Source organism: Biomphalaria glabrata, chromosome 1, assembly GCF_947242115.1.
Source record: "Biomphalaria glabrata chromosome 1, xgBioGlab47.1, whole genome shotgun sequence".
Taxonomy (NCBI): Eukaryota; Metazoa; Mollusca; class Gastropoda; family Planorbidae; genus Biomphalaria; species Biomphalaria glabrata.
Genome location: NC_074711.1, coordinates 13,853,952 through 13,873,061, shown reverse-complemented (window position 1 = coordinate 13,873,061; position 19,110 = coordinate 13,853,952). Strand labels below are relative to the sequence as shown.

The window sequence follows — 19,110 nt, the reverse complement described above, 5'->3', positions numbered from 1 at the left end:
GAATCTAGCTCTAAATAACTTCAGTCATAAATCTAAGAGAAGAAAATCGCATTTTTTAAAAAAATATTGGATTTTATAATAAAACTTTCAAAAAGATTTTACGAAACGTTGTGCCGCCTTTAATAGTTGCCCCCCCCCCTTTTTCCAAGGTCTGATACTAAATCCTCGCCGTTGTGCCTATCTATAAAAATCACACACAGATTTAGTGAAAAATACCCAATAGCGAAAGAACAGAATGATATATATTTCAATGCAATATATTTAAAAGTAAACATATAATAAATTATAATATAAAACGAAACCTTTTACAGTAAAAATATAATAGTAAACAAAATGTTCATTTGCATAGCTTTTTAACACATTTAATCAAATTTAGATTTATAAGATCTATAAAATAAAGATCTATGAATAAATTATGTTTTACATTAATTTGTTTATAAGTTTGTCTCGTAGTGAATTTTTGTTGTAACTATTTAACATTTTGTAAAAACTGTTGTTGAAATATGGCGTTCTCGTAATATTTTGGTTCTTAAATGTTAAATCGTAATATTTCGTTCGCTACAGCGCTTTTAGCCATAATTATGGAGACGGGTACGTTATATTGATTTCAATTTTGTCTTAACGAGATTTCACATTTTTTGTATGGAATCAAGATTGAAATGCGTGGAGACTTAATAATAATATCTTTTTAGACTACATCTAGTTCTAGTCTAGACTAGATCTTAGTCTTAGACTTAATAATTGAGACTCCTAAAATTATTTAAGTGTAAACTTGTCATAACATGTCGGGCTTGACATAATTCAGAGTTCATGCGAATCTTCAGAAGTGAAGATTATTACTTTCTAATCTGAACCTCCTTGTAAGTTAGCAGAGGATAGCAGAAACAATAAAGGACTATTGGCCTGGCATTATGAGATTATGACAATTTATGATGTGTGAATTGTGTGCACAAAACTAATCCCTTAGACCTGGATTGTTGGACCTTGGGACACCACAGCTGATCTTTCAACTTAATATATTTTTGGATGGTTAGAGCTCATTAATGTTGACCTCCCATCACTTTCTTTTTTTTTTTTCTCCTTATTTTCCCTGGTATGTAAGATACGATTTAATAAGATACTGTTACCCCCTTAAAAGCATTTGGCCATAGAGTCGTGTCTTTTTAACATTTTTTAACAGTGTTCAGGTCGTCATGGGGATGAGTGCCATTTTGATGCTGTTTCAAATTTACACTCTTTAAATATGATCTTTGTATATATGATGCCTATATAGAATCCTTCTGTAGCATCTCAATTCCATGGCTAAAATATTATATTTCTTTCTAGTTCAGGCTTCACACACATAGAGACAAGCTCTTTGTGATGCTATTTAAAAAGTATAAAACCACTACAGTCACACTGTCAACTCTTCATATAGTCTTTGAACATTGATTCATTTATTCAACCATTACAGGTTCTCCAACACCATCTTTGAACATAACCAGTCTGTCCCCCCCCCCCCTTTTTCATCCACTCATCCTAACACACTGGCCTCTTTTAAATACTGGACATTGTACACAAGAGAATAACTTAAGGATGAACTCAGACACCCATTCATAACACAACGACATTCACAACACTCTTGTCTTTCCATATATATATATTGTCTTAACCTTTGTCTTGTCTCCTACACAGCTAGCTTTTCCTTTGTTCCTACCAGACTATCTATGTCATCAGCAAAGTACAAGTTAGTAATTATTCTCTACACCTTTCCCTAGATTGCTCATCATCTCCAAGGGTGTCCTCTACATGCTGAGTGTCACGTCCCATGGGCCTTTTCTTCCAGTGTTATCAAAAACAATCCAATAAATGTGTGCACCAAGAGACTTCTATTCTGTTCTGCTTCCTCTGTAGTCTATACTATGAAGAATATTGATAGCCAAGGATTTATATATAATTTATGCAGTATAAATTTATAAATCTCAGTTCTTACTGCTTTAGAGTATTGAGGAGATCCTCGTGTTTACCAACCAAACTATTTTTGTCTTCACATTGTATCATATTGGCAGCAATATTTGAAAGCATTTAAAATACTAGTTAATTCATATGTATGTACTAGGACATCTTTTTCACATGAGGTATTGTCAACTGTAAAAATGTTTGTAAAATATTTTAGATTTGTTTGGACTAGTTAAGTGGTCAAGTGCTTATTTGTCATAGGATTTCTTTGTAAGTGCCCCTCTGTAAGTGACTTTAAAACCTGTTTTAGCCATTGTATTCTCTTGATTTTTGCAAATAACTTCCATGTCTCATATATGCTTTGTATTTTCAAAACTTAAATATAGAAGAGTTATTTATCTTCTATTGCAGGAATAAATATTGATTTAAATAATCTTGAAGACGTCAAATTTGAAAGCAGCAAATACGTATTGACAAGTCCTCGGTCATTAGAAGCTTGTTCAAGATTATATGTTAAGGTATTTTGTTTGGTTTACTATACATCCAAAAAATTATCACTTTTAAATGTCACATTCTTACTAGTTTTGAATAATTTTTATTTTCCTTTTTTTTCTCTAGCCAGTTGAGCTGCTGTATAAACCGTTAGCTGAATTCCAAGAAGAATTGCTACCACAAGATGTTCCATTGAGCACAATTTATGATTTGTATGATGAGAGAGAACATATAAGACAAAGTAATTCTGTTAAATTTAATTGAAATTCAATTTAAAAAATAATTTCTTTAGTCTAATTTTGTAGAAATGTTTTTATTATTGGCATTTTTATATTTAATGAATTTGTATAATTTGAATATTCTAATTTGTTTGTTTTTAGAGAAATTACAGTTGTGCAGAGAAGAAAGAAGTAGGTTAATTAGGGAAGGGACTCAACTTAAGGGAATTAAAGTTGAAAGTAATACACAGTCAGGTAAGATGCAAATAATTTAGAAGTTTTATTGCAATATTGATGATATTCTTTTCATTATTTAGTCATAACAAATGTCAGAAAAAGGGACAAACTTATTTTTCAAAGATGCTGCTCGTCATGGAAGATTGATGCAAAAGTCAAGTCAGAAAGAGGCGAAAAGAGTCATTTCAAAAGAAAATTCAACTTCAAGGTTAATATCATGTTTGATTATATATTAGTTTAATGTGTGACTAAAGATATTAAAAAAAAAAAGATAAAAAGATTATAACTTTGATATGATCTTTATCGTAGTTACTGGCCCAGCTTTTGAGTTCAGAATGGGTCCTTACTCTGTTAATTGCTATGGTCTGGGTCAAGATGCTCCTACTTTTGAGAAGAAAATAAAATGATGTTTTGTTTTATTTTTGTGGATTTGCAGTTTGTCAAACTATTGACCTAAATAATATATATGATGTACATGTTGTATTTCAGGTTTTGTCATAAGACCCCCCAAGCTGTCATTTAAAATGATTCTAACAACCTATGCACTTTATGTATTATTTCATTAAGCACCATTTGTAGTAGGCCTTTAACAATAAATAAATAATTAATGACTATAGACACTATAATAATAATAACCTTGACAAACAATTTTCTCCCTGCATCATACCTAAGTTATTTTTTATTAAATGCAATATATTTAACAATTCATTATTCTACATAATTATACAATTTTATTGAGAAACGTTTTATTATTGTGCATTATATTTTATGTGGGAAGCATGGTCAAGTGGCCAAGTACGCTTGAACTTGGATTGGCTTGGCTACCTATGAAGGGGGCTCGAGGTTCGACACCCTACTTGAGCAGAGTTGTGTTTACTGAGCAGCTATTGGTAGCACGGAAAAACATTCTCCCAGATACCCCTCTCCCCCCACTAGTCCACAAATGAGATTGGACCAAAGTGCTCCGAGCATGCTATAAGCATGAAAGTAGCATTATACAAAAGCCATAATTTATTTATTTATTATTTATTAGTATTTCTGTTTAACAAAATTTAAAATAAATGTTTTAAGGTTACAAACACAAGATAAAGAAAGTGCTAAACTTCACAGAGAACTAGTTTCAAAAAAAGAATCTCGATGTTCAAAACTGACAAATTTTTCAAGGTAGCTAATTGTAATTAGAATATTTTTATTTCAATTAGTATGAGGAAATAGTCTTTGATAATACATAAATAATAAATAATATTTTATTAAAATTTAAAAGAGAAAAAAATTTCATTACAATATTTCAAAAACAACAACACTAATTACACCATAAATTAAAGATAAAACTTATAGTAGCAGCAATACAATTGCTTATAAAATATTGCAGTGTTTATTAATGTTTGCAAACATAGTTTTTTTGGCATTGTGTGTAATGAATATCTAACAGCAAGCGACCACAGTCAGCAGAAAGAAAAACTCAGAGATGCAGTCCTTCAGTGACATTAGGTACTAAAGTAGTATACAGAAGTGGATCAGCTCCGAGTAGTGTCAAATTGCCTGCACGGGTTAGTGAATAAATATTTGATACATGAAAAATTTAATGCCAGAACAGCTGAAAAGATCTAAAGTAGATTTCTAAATGTTTACCAGTATGATATGTGAGGAGTAGATTGTACATTTCATCATAGTACTTCTCTATATATTTTCTCAATAGGATGAGAAAATTTTAAAATTGATGAAAGACAGAAGAGAAAAAGAACAAGAGAATTTATCTAGAATCAATCAAACTCATCAAATCTGGGAAGATCAGAAAATAAAAGAGAAAATATTTAAAATAACAGCAGAAAGTAAAAGACGTGAGTTACTAGCCGAGGAAAAAAGATTAAAATCTCTTCACAAAGTAATTACCTCTTTTATTATTTTGTTACATATTTTATCTTGATAAGATAATGTCATTTGTATTAACTTTGAACAGTTATGATACTTTCGTGTTTGTTTATCATAGTTGGAAACCAATGAATCTAAGGAAAAAGAAGAGGATTTTGAAAGACAATGGAAGCAGCTGCAGATGAGGGAGTCTGACTTCCAAACAGAATTGTTACAAATGAATACGTTGAGAAAACAGGTGAGAGAGATTGCAATTTACAATTTATTTCTTATTTATCTAATTTAATGTGAATCTTTTTCTTTCAGATTTTGTTAACATTTATGTCTGCTCTAACCAGTCCATTTAAATCTGAATTAGACAAAATGTTTCATAAATGTAGGATTTTGTCTGAAATTGTTAGCTACGCTAGCTTATAAATACTTTGTCATCAGCCCTTTTGTATGTATTAGCTTATAGGGCAATTTAATGTGATATAGTATTTGTACAGAGCTTATATCTAGTCAACAACCAGCAATAGCAATTGTTAAAACTGAAGCACCCTTTATAAGTTTTTTTTTTAATTCTGACATTCAAAGTTTTTAACTGAAAATTTCAGGAACTTCAGCTGTCTGACAAAATTAGAAAACAATCAAGGCTTAATAAGATTAAGGTAAGGTTCAATCCTTTTTAAATGTAAACATTTCTATTAGTATTCATGATAAACCAATGAATTATTTTAAAGTCACTAATGACTTATATTAAATAAAAAATTAATAGATTCCCCACATTGATGAAATAATTAGAAAATCAAACAAAATGATTTGGTCTACTAAAATTATTATTAAAATCTAATAAGAATATGTAAATAAAAATGCATAATTTTAAATTATTAAGAACTTTTCTAGAATATACAATCATTTACAGAGTCCTCTTGTCAGGAATACACCCAGATACTAAGGTATATTTAAAATAGAGAAGAAAGATTTATCACTTGAAGCATTTTAAGTTTGACAACTGTAAGACCTTTGATAAATTCTTTGAACTCTGATACTCTAAGGACAGGAAAAATGAAGTGTATTAATGATACATCCATAGCTAATAAAAAGTTACAAAGACAAAAGCATGACTATTTATTCTATTCCTTATGCTTGGATTGAAATATAATAAAATAGTTTTTATCTCTGTGTATCTTTAAAGAACAACTACCTATATAAACAACTAAAACCATTGAATTTGTAGAGTATATATATGCTTTTTTTTGTAAAATAAAATAGGTGCTGGTACTCAGTGATTAGGTGCTGGTACTCAGTGATTAGGTGCTGGTACTCAGTAGTTGATTGCCTAACTTTTAACTACTAAAAGTAATAATATACCTTAAAATACAAGAAAAGTAATAATTTTTTCAAAAAGGTGCCGGTACGCCGTACCAGTGCGTACCGTCACAAAAAAAGCCTGGTATATATATATTTTATATATATATAAAATTCTTTGGTTCCTGATTAACTGATCTTTTCTGTAAAAGAACACTTATAAATTATAATTTATAAAAGTTAATATAATAAGAATTGGCAGCATCAATTCGCCTCCCCAAAAACCTTCAAATCTAATGTAACTTTTTTCTTTGTATAATCTTTTGCCATAATGTGGTCTAAAAAATATCATTCTAAAAGTAGATGTTTTTCATTTTGAATTAATCTTCCCCTATTTTGTTTAATTTTTATTATTTTGCAAAAATTGTAATAGAATAAATATTAAAAAACAAAAGAAAACTAAGCTAATATTTTATGTAATAAATTTTACAAGATTTTTATAGGTCCCCATTTGAAAAAGCTGCTATGGTTACTTTTAAATCTCAAATACTAAAAGCACTGAAAATCATACTTTGATCTTCTGAACACAAACCCCTTTTTCAAAAATAAAGCATTCAAGTTGGTTCTGCATAAAGAGTGTTGTGCTCTAACCAAGACTTTTCAATCACATGCAAGTCCCCACAGCTGCTCGGCTTCTCAGACGCTCTCCAAATAACTTAATAATGCTTTACTCAACCTTTTAAACATTTATTTACAAGGGAAATAGTCATGGAGTCCTGTATGAATTCCTCTATTCAGTCCTCTATGGAGTCCTTTTATCACTACTTCCAGCCTCTCTAAGCTTATCATATTTCTTGTCTTATTCTATCTACCCTTCTGGTTCTGAGTTTAAAACTCAAATTACTATTAAATATTATCCTAAGAATAGTCCTACATATTTATATCATTTTTAAATCAAGATTCAAAGTCTTATTTAACATAATACCTTCACATAGTAATAGACATTTTTTCAAATGAAAGGAAAAATGTTTTTTTTTTGTCTTCCTTACAGGAACTGAATCAGATGAGTGCAGAATTCAAAGCTGATCAGATAGCTCAAATGTTATTAAGTAAACAAATTTCTGACCTTGAGTCTGCATCTGAGAAGAAAGATGTCAGAATACACCAGGAACATTTGGTAAGCACTTGGTGGAATTTGTTTTAAAACCCAAAGAAAAAAGACTACACCTGAACTTTGATAGCTACTTGACTAATTTAACCAGTATCTGTCTATATTAAGAGAAGGCTGCCTGGTAATGCAGTATGTCACTATCATTCAGTTGTCTCAATGGTCCCTTGTTCATGTCCGGACTAGGACGTAGAGTCTTCATCTCTGAAGAAACATCTGAAACAAGTAAAACAGACAAACAACAAACAAATCAACTATATATTTGTAAGTTACCACTGACCTGTGTATCAACAGATCTCATCAACTATCATATGGATTCGCATGAAATTTCATACACAGGTTCCTTTAACCTCCTAGGCACTCACTATGACACAGTTTTGATAGTTTTGCAACCTGACCACAGCAATTGACCAAAAACCACAAGCTTTCTATCAAACCTTTGTATTTTATTTTTAGTACTTCCCCAAAAGACTGCATTCTATACATAAAGTATAAATGGAAATAGATTTAAAAAATAGGGTTTCCTGTATTTTCTTTCTTTCCCCTAAGTGAATCAAAAAAAAAATAGTGACTTGACTTACCTCTTTTCTGCTTCACTATAGATGCTGTGACTACATTTAAAAAAAAAACAAGTAATCCTAAACCAAATTGATGTTACTTTTTATTTTGAGGACACAATGTCAAAATAAATGTAGAGTGGGGAACAAGAATGTGGCATTCAATAGGGGACTTTAGAAATGCATTTTTTTTTCTCTAGGCCTGAAACCGATGGCTTAAAGGAATGTTTGCAATGTCTAATACTGTACATAGCTTGCTTTTAGACTAAAAGGATGCAAAAAAAGTAAAACTAACCAAAGATTACAGAATTCAAAAGTTGAAAAGTGTGTGTGTGCTGAAGGGTTGATCAATCGGAGAATTATTCAAAAGCTAAAGGTTGTCATTGTAATAAAAATGTGTTGAGAAGTGTGAAATTGGTTGTGTGGATCATGGTAGAAATAGAATGTAGATTGAATTGAGAAGCTGAAGATATGTCAGAAATTGTTCATGGTAGAAATAGAATGTAGATTGAGAAGCTGAAGATATGTCAGAAATTGTTCATGGTAGAAAAAGAATGTAGATTGAGAAGCTGAAGATATGTCAGAAATTGTTCATGGTGGAAATAGAATGTAGATTGAGAAGCTGAAGATATGTCAGAAATTGTTCATGGTAGAAATAGAATGTAGATTGAGAAGCTGAAGATATGTCAGAAATTGTTCATGGTGGAAATAGAATGTAGATTGAGAAGCTGAAGATATGTCAGAAATTGTTCATGGTAGAAATAGAATGTAGATTGAGAAGCTGAAGATATGTCAGAAATTGTTCATGGTGGAAATAGAATGTAGATTGAGAAGCTGAAGATATGTCAGAAATTGTTCATGGTAGAAATAGAATGTAGATTGAGAAGCTGAAGATATGTCAGAAATTGTTCATGGTGGAAATAGAATGTAGATTGAGAAGCTGAAGATATGTCAGAAATTGTTCATGGTAGAAATAGAATGTAGATTGAGAAGCTGAAGATATGTCAGAAATTGTTCATGGTGGAAATAGAATGTAGATTGAATTGAGAAGCTGAAGATATGTCAGAAATTGTTCATAGGACTCAAGTTTTTGTTTGTGGGTGGGGGGAGAGGTAAAAAATCTTAAAAGAAACAAAATGTGGGTTCCAGAGAGAGAAAATGAAAGAGTTAGAGAATGAAAGAGAAAATGAAAGAGATAGAGAGCGGTCTTTTGAATTTCATTGTAACAGATAAACTAATTCACTTACTAAAAAGTATGTTAGGGGGATTGTTAAAATGGATCTCATTTATTGAAATTTCACAGAATGAAAAGGAGGGAGCATTCCGGCCATAATAAACATTATAAAGCCTGAGAATGAATTGATGGGCCTAGTTATCATATAATGTAGCTAAAGCAAATTTTTGTTTATTGTTTTACCTGGATATTCCTTCAGCATTGAAGATTATTACATCCTAGCCCAGGAGAGGAGAGGTAGTGAGCAGGGTCAAGGACCATCAAGATGACAGTTCACATGCTAGGCAGCCAGTTTACTCAGGCTCCTAATTTTTTTTTTTGGGAAATAAACTTTTACCCATTCTTTGAATCTTACTTTTAATAATTCTGATATATCACTGAATTCTTACTATTTTGTGTAAAAAAAAATTTTTTTTTAAAATTTCCTCAGTGATGTGTTATTCTAATACCAAAAGCTTCTATGCAATATTATAAATGGGGTTGTTCCGAATGAGTCACTGGGTGGTGTAAAATTTCTGTTAGTTTATAGTGGTAGAATTTGATAAGCATGCTAGGTCAATATTTAGTGGTTTTAATCAATGTCAGGGAAGTTGGCCATTAGCTAGGAAAAAAATAATGAACTAATAGTGTGCTGTCAGGACATATTTTAGATAGCTAGAGTTAGAACATTTTTGTATATTAGCAAGACTAAATAATGCTATTTTTATAACAAGGGCATAATTGTATATTAGAAACAATTTTTACTCTCTTTTTATTTCAGAGAAAGTTTTTAGAGAACAGACAAGAAAGAGAACAGTTTGAACAAAGAAAAAAATTTTTACAACTTCAAGAAAAGTAAACATTATTATTTTCCTTTATTGCGTTGCAATTCTTTTCATTTGCATTTTGTGCAACATAATTTGAACATTGGCTATAGTTTGCATCTTAACATCCACACTTTAATGAAGGATTATTTAACTGTTTAAAATTACAGATAAATATTTCCTACTAGTTAGTAATTGGAAGCTGCTTCAAAAAGTAACCTTTTGTAGTTGCTTGGAAATATTAACTTCAGTTATTTTGTTGTAAAGCAATTTGAGTTTTTACTTTGCTTCAAGCTTTTACAATATGGAAGTCAGAAAAACAAACAAGAATTTTTTTTTAGTAATATTTTTCTTACATTTCTCTATGTAATGTAGTTACAAACTCAATCAAGTAAGAAAGGTCTTTATGCTTTCAACTAGAAATACAAATTTTGGTGTGCACAATTTGTATATTAGTTTTTATTCTATTGATAATTCTGATAATAAAAGTGATGAAGTTTAGAGGAAAAGGACTGTGAATCATATGCGGAAGACATGAAGATAGTAATTATAGTGTTTTAGATCTTATAAGCCCTGAATGAGTCTGGTACAGAAGAGTGAAATGTGATGCTAATCTTTATATTGCATCTGAAGTGAAAATTCATTATTTTAGTTTAATTAAAATCTGTTCAGCCAATATCATGATTCTCTACAAAATTAAGTGATAGATACTTTAAATGTTTAAAGGCATTAATAAAATAAAAGTCTAACTAACTTATGTTTATTTCATTATTTTAGGTCTTACATTTTTTTATGTCAAAATATTTTAAAATTATTTTTTTAAGGCAAAGTGATGTCTATTTTACATCAGGCTAATTTCCTTTCACCAAGACTTGACTTACTGCACTCAATGCTCAAGGGGAAAAGCTTTTTATTATTATTATTAATATTCTACAAATTTATGTAGGACTACTTATTCATCAAATAACTTTTTTTTTTACTTCAGGCAAAATAAGGACTTAGTAAGATCATCAATGGAAATAAGACTAAATCAGGCAGAAGCAAATTTAGACCAAATCTTAAATGAGAGAAAGAGACTATTAGAAGAGTATCAGTGAGTACTTCCCATTTTTTACAAATATTTTTTGGTTGTCTCTGTTTGATTTAATAAAAGGCATAAAAAAATTATTGAACACATTATTTAATAATTACATAGCAGTTCATTAATTTAAATACATTTTTTCATCAGGCTCCAGGAGAAGGCCAAAATTAAAAGAGCTCAAACTGCTCATAAAAGATCTGAAGAAGAATCCAAGGAATTGGGATTGACTTTGCTTGAACATAAAAAATTGGTATGTCAATGAAATAAGTAGAAAAAAATTCCCCTTTCTTTCAAGTCAGCTTTCTCTGTTTATCATTCTATTTGCAGTATGTGAAAGTAAGTCAGATTTTGATATGTTGAATATTGGCAGAATAAAACTCATACACCAACCCTTCTGTAGACAAGGTAGCTCAAACTGACTTATCGATCGTCATGGGTGCAAACCCTGCCCGCTTCTATCCCCCCTGAAGGAACATCCGAAACATGCAAAACATTTTACAAACAAACATTTTAGACTCTTCTTTGAATTCCCCAATTTAAAATTCACTTCAGGCAGATCCTTTTATTGTTCCATGACAAATCTTTCACAGACAATTTGTTCACCAACAAATCGTTCATAACAATACATTCACCCAACCATTAGTTCACCTGACAATTCATTCACTTGACTATTTGTTCATGACAATACATTCACCCAACCATTAGTTCACCTGACAATTCATTCACTTGACTATTTGTTCATGACAATACATTGACCCAACCATTAGTTCACCTGACAATTCATTCACTTGACAATTTGTTCATGACAATACATTCACCCAACCATTAGTTCACCTGACAATTCATTCACTTGACTATTTGTTCATGACAATACATTGACCCAACCATTAGTTCACCTGACAACTCATCCACTTGACTATTTGTTCATGACAATACATTCACCCAACGATTAGTTCACCTGACAATTCATTCACTTGACTATTTGTTCACCCGATGATTGATTCACCCAAAAGATCATTCACATACAACTGGTTCACAGACAACTTTTTCACCAACAACTGGTTCACCAACAATTGGTTCACACAACAAATGGCTCACTGACAATTAGTTCACTGACAAATTGTTCACTGGATAGTAGCATAGTGATAATATTCTTATGGCGTGTTTAATTTGTTTACATTAAAAGATCATACAGTGGATTGATGCATTATATATTAAAAAAAAATATTACTAGAGCAACACAACATTTAGGCCAAATCCAAGTTTCTTTTTTTTAAATTTTTCTAAAGCATGTGGATAGAATGTGATAAAAATTATTTCAGAATTTACTTTTAAATCCAGTTGTTTACCCTTGATTAGTTTATTTCAATAAGATCACACACAATGTATTTTTTTTTTAACCAAAACATTTTTCATTAAATATGAAATGCAAAATCTAATTTCTTACGTAATATTGTTTCAGTATTAAAATTTTGTTGAATATTTCTAATATAATAAAAATAATAATAAATTGCTTTTTTCTCACTAGATTGAAGCTCGGGCGTTGGAAACAGTCAGTCGAAGCATTGAGCTTAAAGCTCTGTTAGCTCAGAAACAAAGAAGAGAGAAGGAAATTGAACATCAAAAAAATTTGTCTAGGTTTGTAGGATCGTTATACACCAGTGATGCCCAAAATACGTGTTTCTATCCGGTCTGCCGTAATGTTGGCACAAAGTGTAGAAAATTCATTGTCTAATAAAAAGTTTAAAAAATATCTTTCACTACATAGAGTAAATGGATTGGTATCGATAGTAAGCCAACATATTTGTTTTATAAAGAAAGAGAGTGGCTCTTTTTAAACAGCTTTAGGAAATCAAACAAATAAGGCAATATTCTTGGTTTGAGACGCAATAGTTAGATACACCTAAAGTGGTGGATTGATGAGAATATTTATCTAAAAGGGAAGAAAATGAGTCGAATGGCTGTCTGGTCGTGCGGTTTGCGCGCTGGACTGTCGTTCGGATTTATCGACGGTCAAGGGTTCAAACCCTGCCCACTCCCATCCCCCGTCGTCCTGCGGGAGGTTTGGACTAGGAAGTAACTATCTTCAACTCTGAAGGAACATCCGAAACATGTAAAATATTTTACAAAACAATGAATGTATGTCTATTTTCTGTTGCCGCTGACGAGTCTACTGACATATCTGGTACTGCTCAAAATTTTGTTATTTATTCGCTATAAAATCAACAGTTTTGAAATCAGAAAATTTGTAGCTATTTGGAGCATGCATGGATCGGCAGTGGCAAAGCACTGACAAAAAGTTTCAACTGATAGTGCCAAATCTATGGTTGACAACAATAGTTTTTAGAGGTCAAATGGAACTGAGTCTCTGTGGTCTTGCTGAATTATTCAAAATCCATCAATGTGTCAATTGCCCAGACAGGGCTACAACTGAAACTGATAGACTTACAAACTAGACACCCTTGCTTGATACATATTGATTTCTACTCCGTCTTTCTTGCATAACCTTTTCGATATCTCCAAAAACAAGTGTTATGGATAATCACAATAATTGACTTACTGACTTAATCCTGTGAACTCTCATGGGAGCATAGGTCTGCAACATCTCTCCTCCAAACTCAGTTCTGAGCAGTTTTCTTCATCTTCTCCCAATAATTACAATCACTTATTAGTGGGGACAAACTTTTTCAGTGATGAATCGTGCGAAACTGATTCTATGTAATCGTGTCGTCTTTTAGACGAACATCTAGAATTCTAGATTCAGTTCTTCAACTTGGTATCTCAACTATGCAGCCGGATATTTAAAAGTAGTTTAGGATAAACTTCTCATAAATATAAATACTAGATTCACAGGTTTCTAAATAAAAATTGGTTTATTGTATAATTCCCTTTTTTGTCACTTTTTCTTCTTGTTGCCCGCTACTCAAGTGACGGATATTAAAATGGCCCGCCGTCTGAGTGAGGTTGAGCATCACTGTTATATACCATTGCTCTATACACTTTACACAGTTTTGTTGTCCCCATGGTCATTGTCAAATGTTAATGATTCTGTTGCTATGCTGTTAGAATTGTTGTGAAAGTTTTTGACTTAGTAATATAATGAAAATGCTTATAAAGTTAATATTTTTTTATTGCTTTCAATTTTTATTAGAAAGATAGCTTTTGATTCTAGTATTGAAAAAAAAAAAGCTTAACTTAATTACATATAATTTATTTATTTATTGACATTACTCCATTGGCATGGAAGGCTATTGACAGTCAACACTGAATATTTAGTTACAAATTTATTCTTTTTAAACTAGATTACAAAAAGAAGAAGAAAAATGGAGGAGAGCTCTGGAGAGATCTTTGTTGGAGAAAGACAGAAAAATTGATGAACTTTTAGAAGAAAAAGAAAAGCTTGTATCACAGGTGACCTATTCTCTTAAGACCTTTAACACAAGTGATCTTTTGACCTAATTAAAATTTTATCACAGATTTATCACATACTGATCTATTATAGACATTTTTTCATTGTTGACCTTATGGTCTACTTAATTTTAGTATCATGTAACCTATTAAAGATGCATCACATTTTATAAAAATTGCAACATTTCAAGTATTAAGATATTTTATTTTAGTCTTGATTGAAGTATGTTGTGACATAAAAGACTAAATGTTGTGAAAGAAAATTGAGTTTATGTTTAGCTGAAATACATGGACATCTTTTTTAATAGAGTGAACATGTTTCTTTGTTTAGACCCGAGCCATGGCCCAGTTAAGCCAGACTCTGCGTGATGACATTAAAGAGAAATACCAGTCTGACACCTTTGATAAGAAAGTTCTGGAAGCACAACTGTATGCTAATCTGGAAAGAAAGCAAATGCTGAGAAGTGCAACGGTGACAAGAAAATGAGATTCGAGCTAGAGGTTGTCTTGGTGACTTGATACCATGTAGTGACTTATTGCTTGACATACATTCCAGTACAAGCATTATTTTACCCATTACCATTTCAAGATGAAGCCCATTCAGAAACCTACATTTTTTTTAAGAGATGAAGTAAAAAAACAAAACATTCTTCATTTAATTTAATAGACAAAGTATAAATAAAGTAGAGTAAACAAGAAAGAAAATTTAGATAGTAGAATTGAAGTTATCTCCCACATCTGTATCCAGCATAACTTCCATCAGCTAAAAAAATCATAGTGATCAATATGTGATGTATTTATTTCTTGTGTATAATCATTACTTTCTGTTATTTAAATATACTTTTTTTTAATTTTGTATACACATTTATGTGATTATTAGTAATAAAATATTGCCATAACTTTGTGGAGATTTCTCATTATAATGTTTGCATTGGTAAGACTTTGGATTTAATGTATTGAAATACCAACAATAGAGTATTGATTGCAATTTTAAGAAATTCTCTTTCAAAGGATTACAATAGGATGATGAAACATATTTACAGTTCTTAGTTGAATAGAAGAATCAAAATCTAGGAGATACAAAGAAAAACCTAACAGTTTCAATTAAAGAAAAGAAGGTGTACATATTCAATATAAACAACATAAAGATATCAAATAACATAATAAACAAAACAAACAAAATATAAAAGATACTTTAAAAAACAACAAAGTTATGTTATGATAAGCATATTAAGAAAAGAACTGTACATTTACAGCTATATATATATATATTTATTGATTTATGATTTGTTGGGTATAATGAATCATTGTGCGAAGTTTTAACTTTATCCGAGAAAGGGAAGTGAATAGTGTGTACAAAATTTGTGCCAGACAGACAGAGTGACTTGTCAAAATGGTTTAGGGTTAAATTTAAAAACAAAGATTGATCTTTTTTTATATGAGTACTTCAATAGCTCAGTGGCTAGTTTATTGGCCTACCGTCATGAGTCTCAAGAGTCGTGTTTGAATTCAAACTAGAGCAACTTAAAAAAAAAATACTTTTGAAAAGGCAGCAGGGAAACCTTCTCCCAGATATCTCCCACCCCCTAAACCGCTCCACAAAAGTGATGGACCCCTGAGCATGCTAAAAGATTGAAACTTGAGCTCAACAAAAACAATTAATAAAAGTATTTCCAAATTCACAAATTTATTATAGTTGTTAATGTCTGGATCTGTTCAAAATTAGTTAAATGATTGATTCAAAATAATTTATGCAATTTCAGTCAATATAGACTTTGTTTTTAAAATAAGTATTTTTTATAATTGTTTTTTTTTTTATAGTAGTTCATACACAATGTTTGTAGTGCTTGGAAGCATGGTTGCTATTGAGAATGATTCTCTTTTCGTCATCTTGCTCTTCTTTTAGCTGTGGCTTTCTTTTTGATGTCAGACATCAGCTTTTACTGGTAGAGAGAGGAGCACCTGGCAGCAATTGTCTTACTGGTAGAGAGAGGAGCACCTGGAGGCAACTGTCTTACTGGTAGAGAGAGGAGCACCTGGAAGCAACTGTCTTACTGGTAGAGAGAGGAGCACCTGGAGGCAACTGTCTTACTGGTAGAGAGAGGAGCACCTGGCAGCAATTGTCTTACTGGTAGAGAGAGGAGCACCTGGAGGCAACTGTCTTACTGGTAGAGAGAGGAGCACCTGGAGGCAACTGTCTTACTGGTAGAGAGAGGAGCACCTGGAGGCAACTGTCTTACTGGTAGAGAGAGGAGCACCTGAAGGCAACTGTCTTACTGGTAGAGAGAGGAGCACCTGGAAGCAACTGTCTTACTGGTAGAGAGAGGAGCACCTGGCAGCAATTGTCTTACTGGTAGAGAGAGGAGCACCTTGAAGCAACTGTCTTACTGGTAGAGAGAGGAGCACCTGGAGGCAACTGTCTTACTGGTAGAGAGAGGAGCACCTGGAAGCAACTGTCTTACTGGTAGAGAGAGGAGCACCTGGAGGCAACTGTCTTACTGGTAGAGAGAGGAGCACCTGGAGGCAACTGACTTACTGGTAGAGAGAGGAGCACCTGAAGGCAACTGTCTTACTGGTAGAGAGAGGAGCACCTGGAGGCAACTGTCTTACTGGTAGAGAGAGGAGCACCTGGAAGCAATTGTCTTACTGGTAGAGAGAGGAGCACCTGGAAGCAACTGTCTTACTGGTAGAGAGAGGAGCACCTGGAGGCAACTGTCTTACTGGTAAAGAGAGGAGCACCTGGAAGAAACTGTCTTACTGGTAGAGAGAGGAGCACCTGGAAGCAACTGTCTTACTGGTAGAGAGAGGAGCACCTGGAGGCAACTGTCTTACTGGTAGAGAGAGGAGCACCTGGAAGCAACTGTCTTACTGGTAGAGAGAGGAGCACCTGGAGGCAACAGTCTTACTGGTAGAGAGAGGAGCACCTGGAGGCAACTGTCTTACTGGTAGAGAGATGAGCACCTGGCAGCAATTGTCTTACTGGTAGAGAGAGGAGCACCTGGAGGCAACTGTCTTACTGGTAGAGAGAGGAGCACCTGGAGGCAACTGTCTTACTGGTAGAGAGAGGAGCACCTGGAAGCAACTGTCTTACTGGTAGAGAGAGGAGCACCTGGCAGCAATTGTCTTACTGGTAGAGAGAGGAGCACCTGGAAGCAACTGTTTTACTGGTAGAGAGAGGAGCACCTGGAGGCAACTGTCTTACTGGTAGAGAGAGGAGCACCTGGAGGCAACTGTCTTACTGGTAGAGAGAGGAGCACCTGGCAGCAATTGTCTTACTGGTAGAGAGAGGAGCACCTGGAGGCAACTGTCTTACTGGTAGAGAGAGGAGCACCTGGAGGCAACTGTCTTACTGGTAGAGAGAGGAGCACCTGAAGGCAACTGTCTTACTGGTAGAGAGAGGAGCACCTGGAGGCAACTGTCTTACTGGTAGAGAGAGGAGCACCTGGAGGCAACTGTCTTACTGGTAGAGAGAGGAGCACCTGAAGGCAACTGTCTTACTGGTAGAGAGAGGAGCACCTGAAGGCAACTGTCTTACTGGTAGAGTTGAATTCTAGTAGCCTATGCCTTATCTTTCCTTTAGTTGGAACGATCCGCTTTAAAACGCTCACACAAACATACTCACTACTGGCCTGTGAATGTTAGTACCGGTAAGTACTCTTATCCTCAGGGCTTTAAAAAGAACAATAACATAATTTTAAGTATTTGTTAGTTCTATTGTTACTGCCCTCATTATAAAGTCACCCCCATTAAACATACCTATTGTAACTGCCCTCATTATAACGCCCCCCGCCAAACAAGTCTATTCTAACAGCCCTCATTATAACGCCCCCCACCAAACATATCTATTGAAACTGCCCTCATAACGCCCCCCCCCCGCAAAACATATCTATTGTAACTGCCCTCATTATAACGCCCCCCCCCCGGCCAAACATATCTATTGTAACTGCCCTCATTATAACGACCCCCCCCCCCGCCAAACATATCTTTTGTAACTGCCCTCATTATAACGCCCCCCCCGGCCAAACATATCTATTGTAACTGCCCTCATTATGACCCCCCCCCCCCCCCGCCAAACATATATATTGTAACTGCCCTCATTATAACGCCCCCCGCCAAACATATCTATTGTAACTGCCCTCATTATAACGCCCCCCCCTTCAAACATATCTATTGTAACTGCCCTCATTATAACGCCCCCCCCCGGACTAACATATCTATTGTAACTGCCTTCATTATAACGCCCCCCCCCCCGCCAAACATATACTTTTGTCTCTTGAGCTCTATTATCACTTATTTCCCCCCACCCTGCCCAAGTGTAGAACTGTGTTACGGAGGCGAGCCACTGTGTGTGTTTAATTTCATCATTCTCTATTGTGTAAGCAAACGTCATCATCCCCCTGGCTCCCTTTCGTTGAGTTGCTTACCTAGATTACAACAGCATGATTTATAGCTCTTTGTGAAGATTTTAATTATTGAAAATGTCAGATTTGATTTCGACTATGGTAGTTTTTCTTTTGTTAGCTTGAGATGGTTGTAAATCAACTGATTGAACACAACGCTAACTTCTCTGATCATCTCTGTAGACTTAATGTATGAAGCAGTGATACGCGATAGTCCAGTGAGCTGTGTACTCGTTTCAAGGGATGCGAACTAGCCCCAGGAAAAGTGTAGTGGCGTTGTTGGATGTAGAACTGCAATTTAAAAAAAAAAATCTGTCATGATGTAATTCAATGAAACAGTGCTAACAAGAAGGTGGTGACTCTTTCATGACATTCGTAAGGAAGATACTTCAACTCTACTTCGCCAACAGTT

General features: G+C 33.5%; 1 protein-coding gene across 1 annotated transcript; it reads left to right on the top strand.

Annotated features, from left to right (window-relative positions):
* Positions 1–479: 479 nt before the first annotated feature.
* LOC106061992 (coiled-coil domain-containing protein 177-like) lies at positions 480–15,201 on the top strand. The gene is made up of 17 exons (XM_056023297.1): positions 480–591; positions 2,350–2,456; positions 2,557–2,671; positions 2,811–2,903; positions 3,009–3,093; positions 3,957–4,049; positions 4,318–4,435; positions 4,585–4,770; positions 4,876–4,995; positions 5,354–5,407; positions 7,099–7,224; positions 9,767–9,840; positions 10,795–10,902; positions 11,038–11,140; positions 12,419–12,528; positions 14,193–14,301; positions 14,630–15,201. The coding sequence occupies exons 1-17, from the start codon at positions 534–536 to the stop codon at positions 14,783–14,785; spliced, it is 1,815 nt and encodes a 604-aa protein (XP_055879272.1). The 5' UTR covers positions 480–533; the 3' UTR covers positions 14,786–15,201.
* Positions 15,202–19,110: the final 3,909 nt, after the last annotated feature.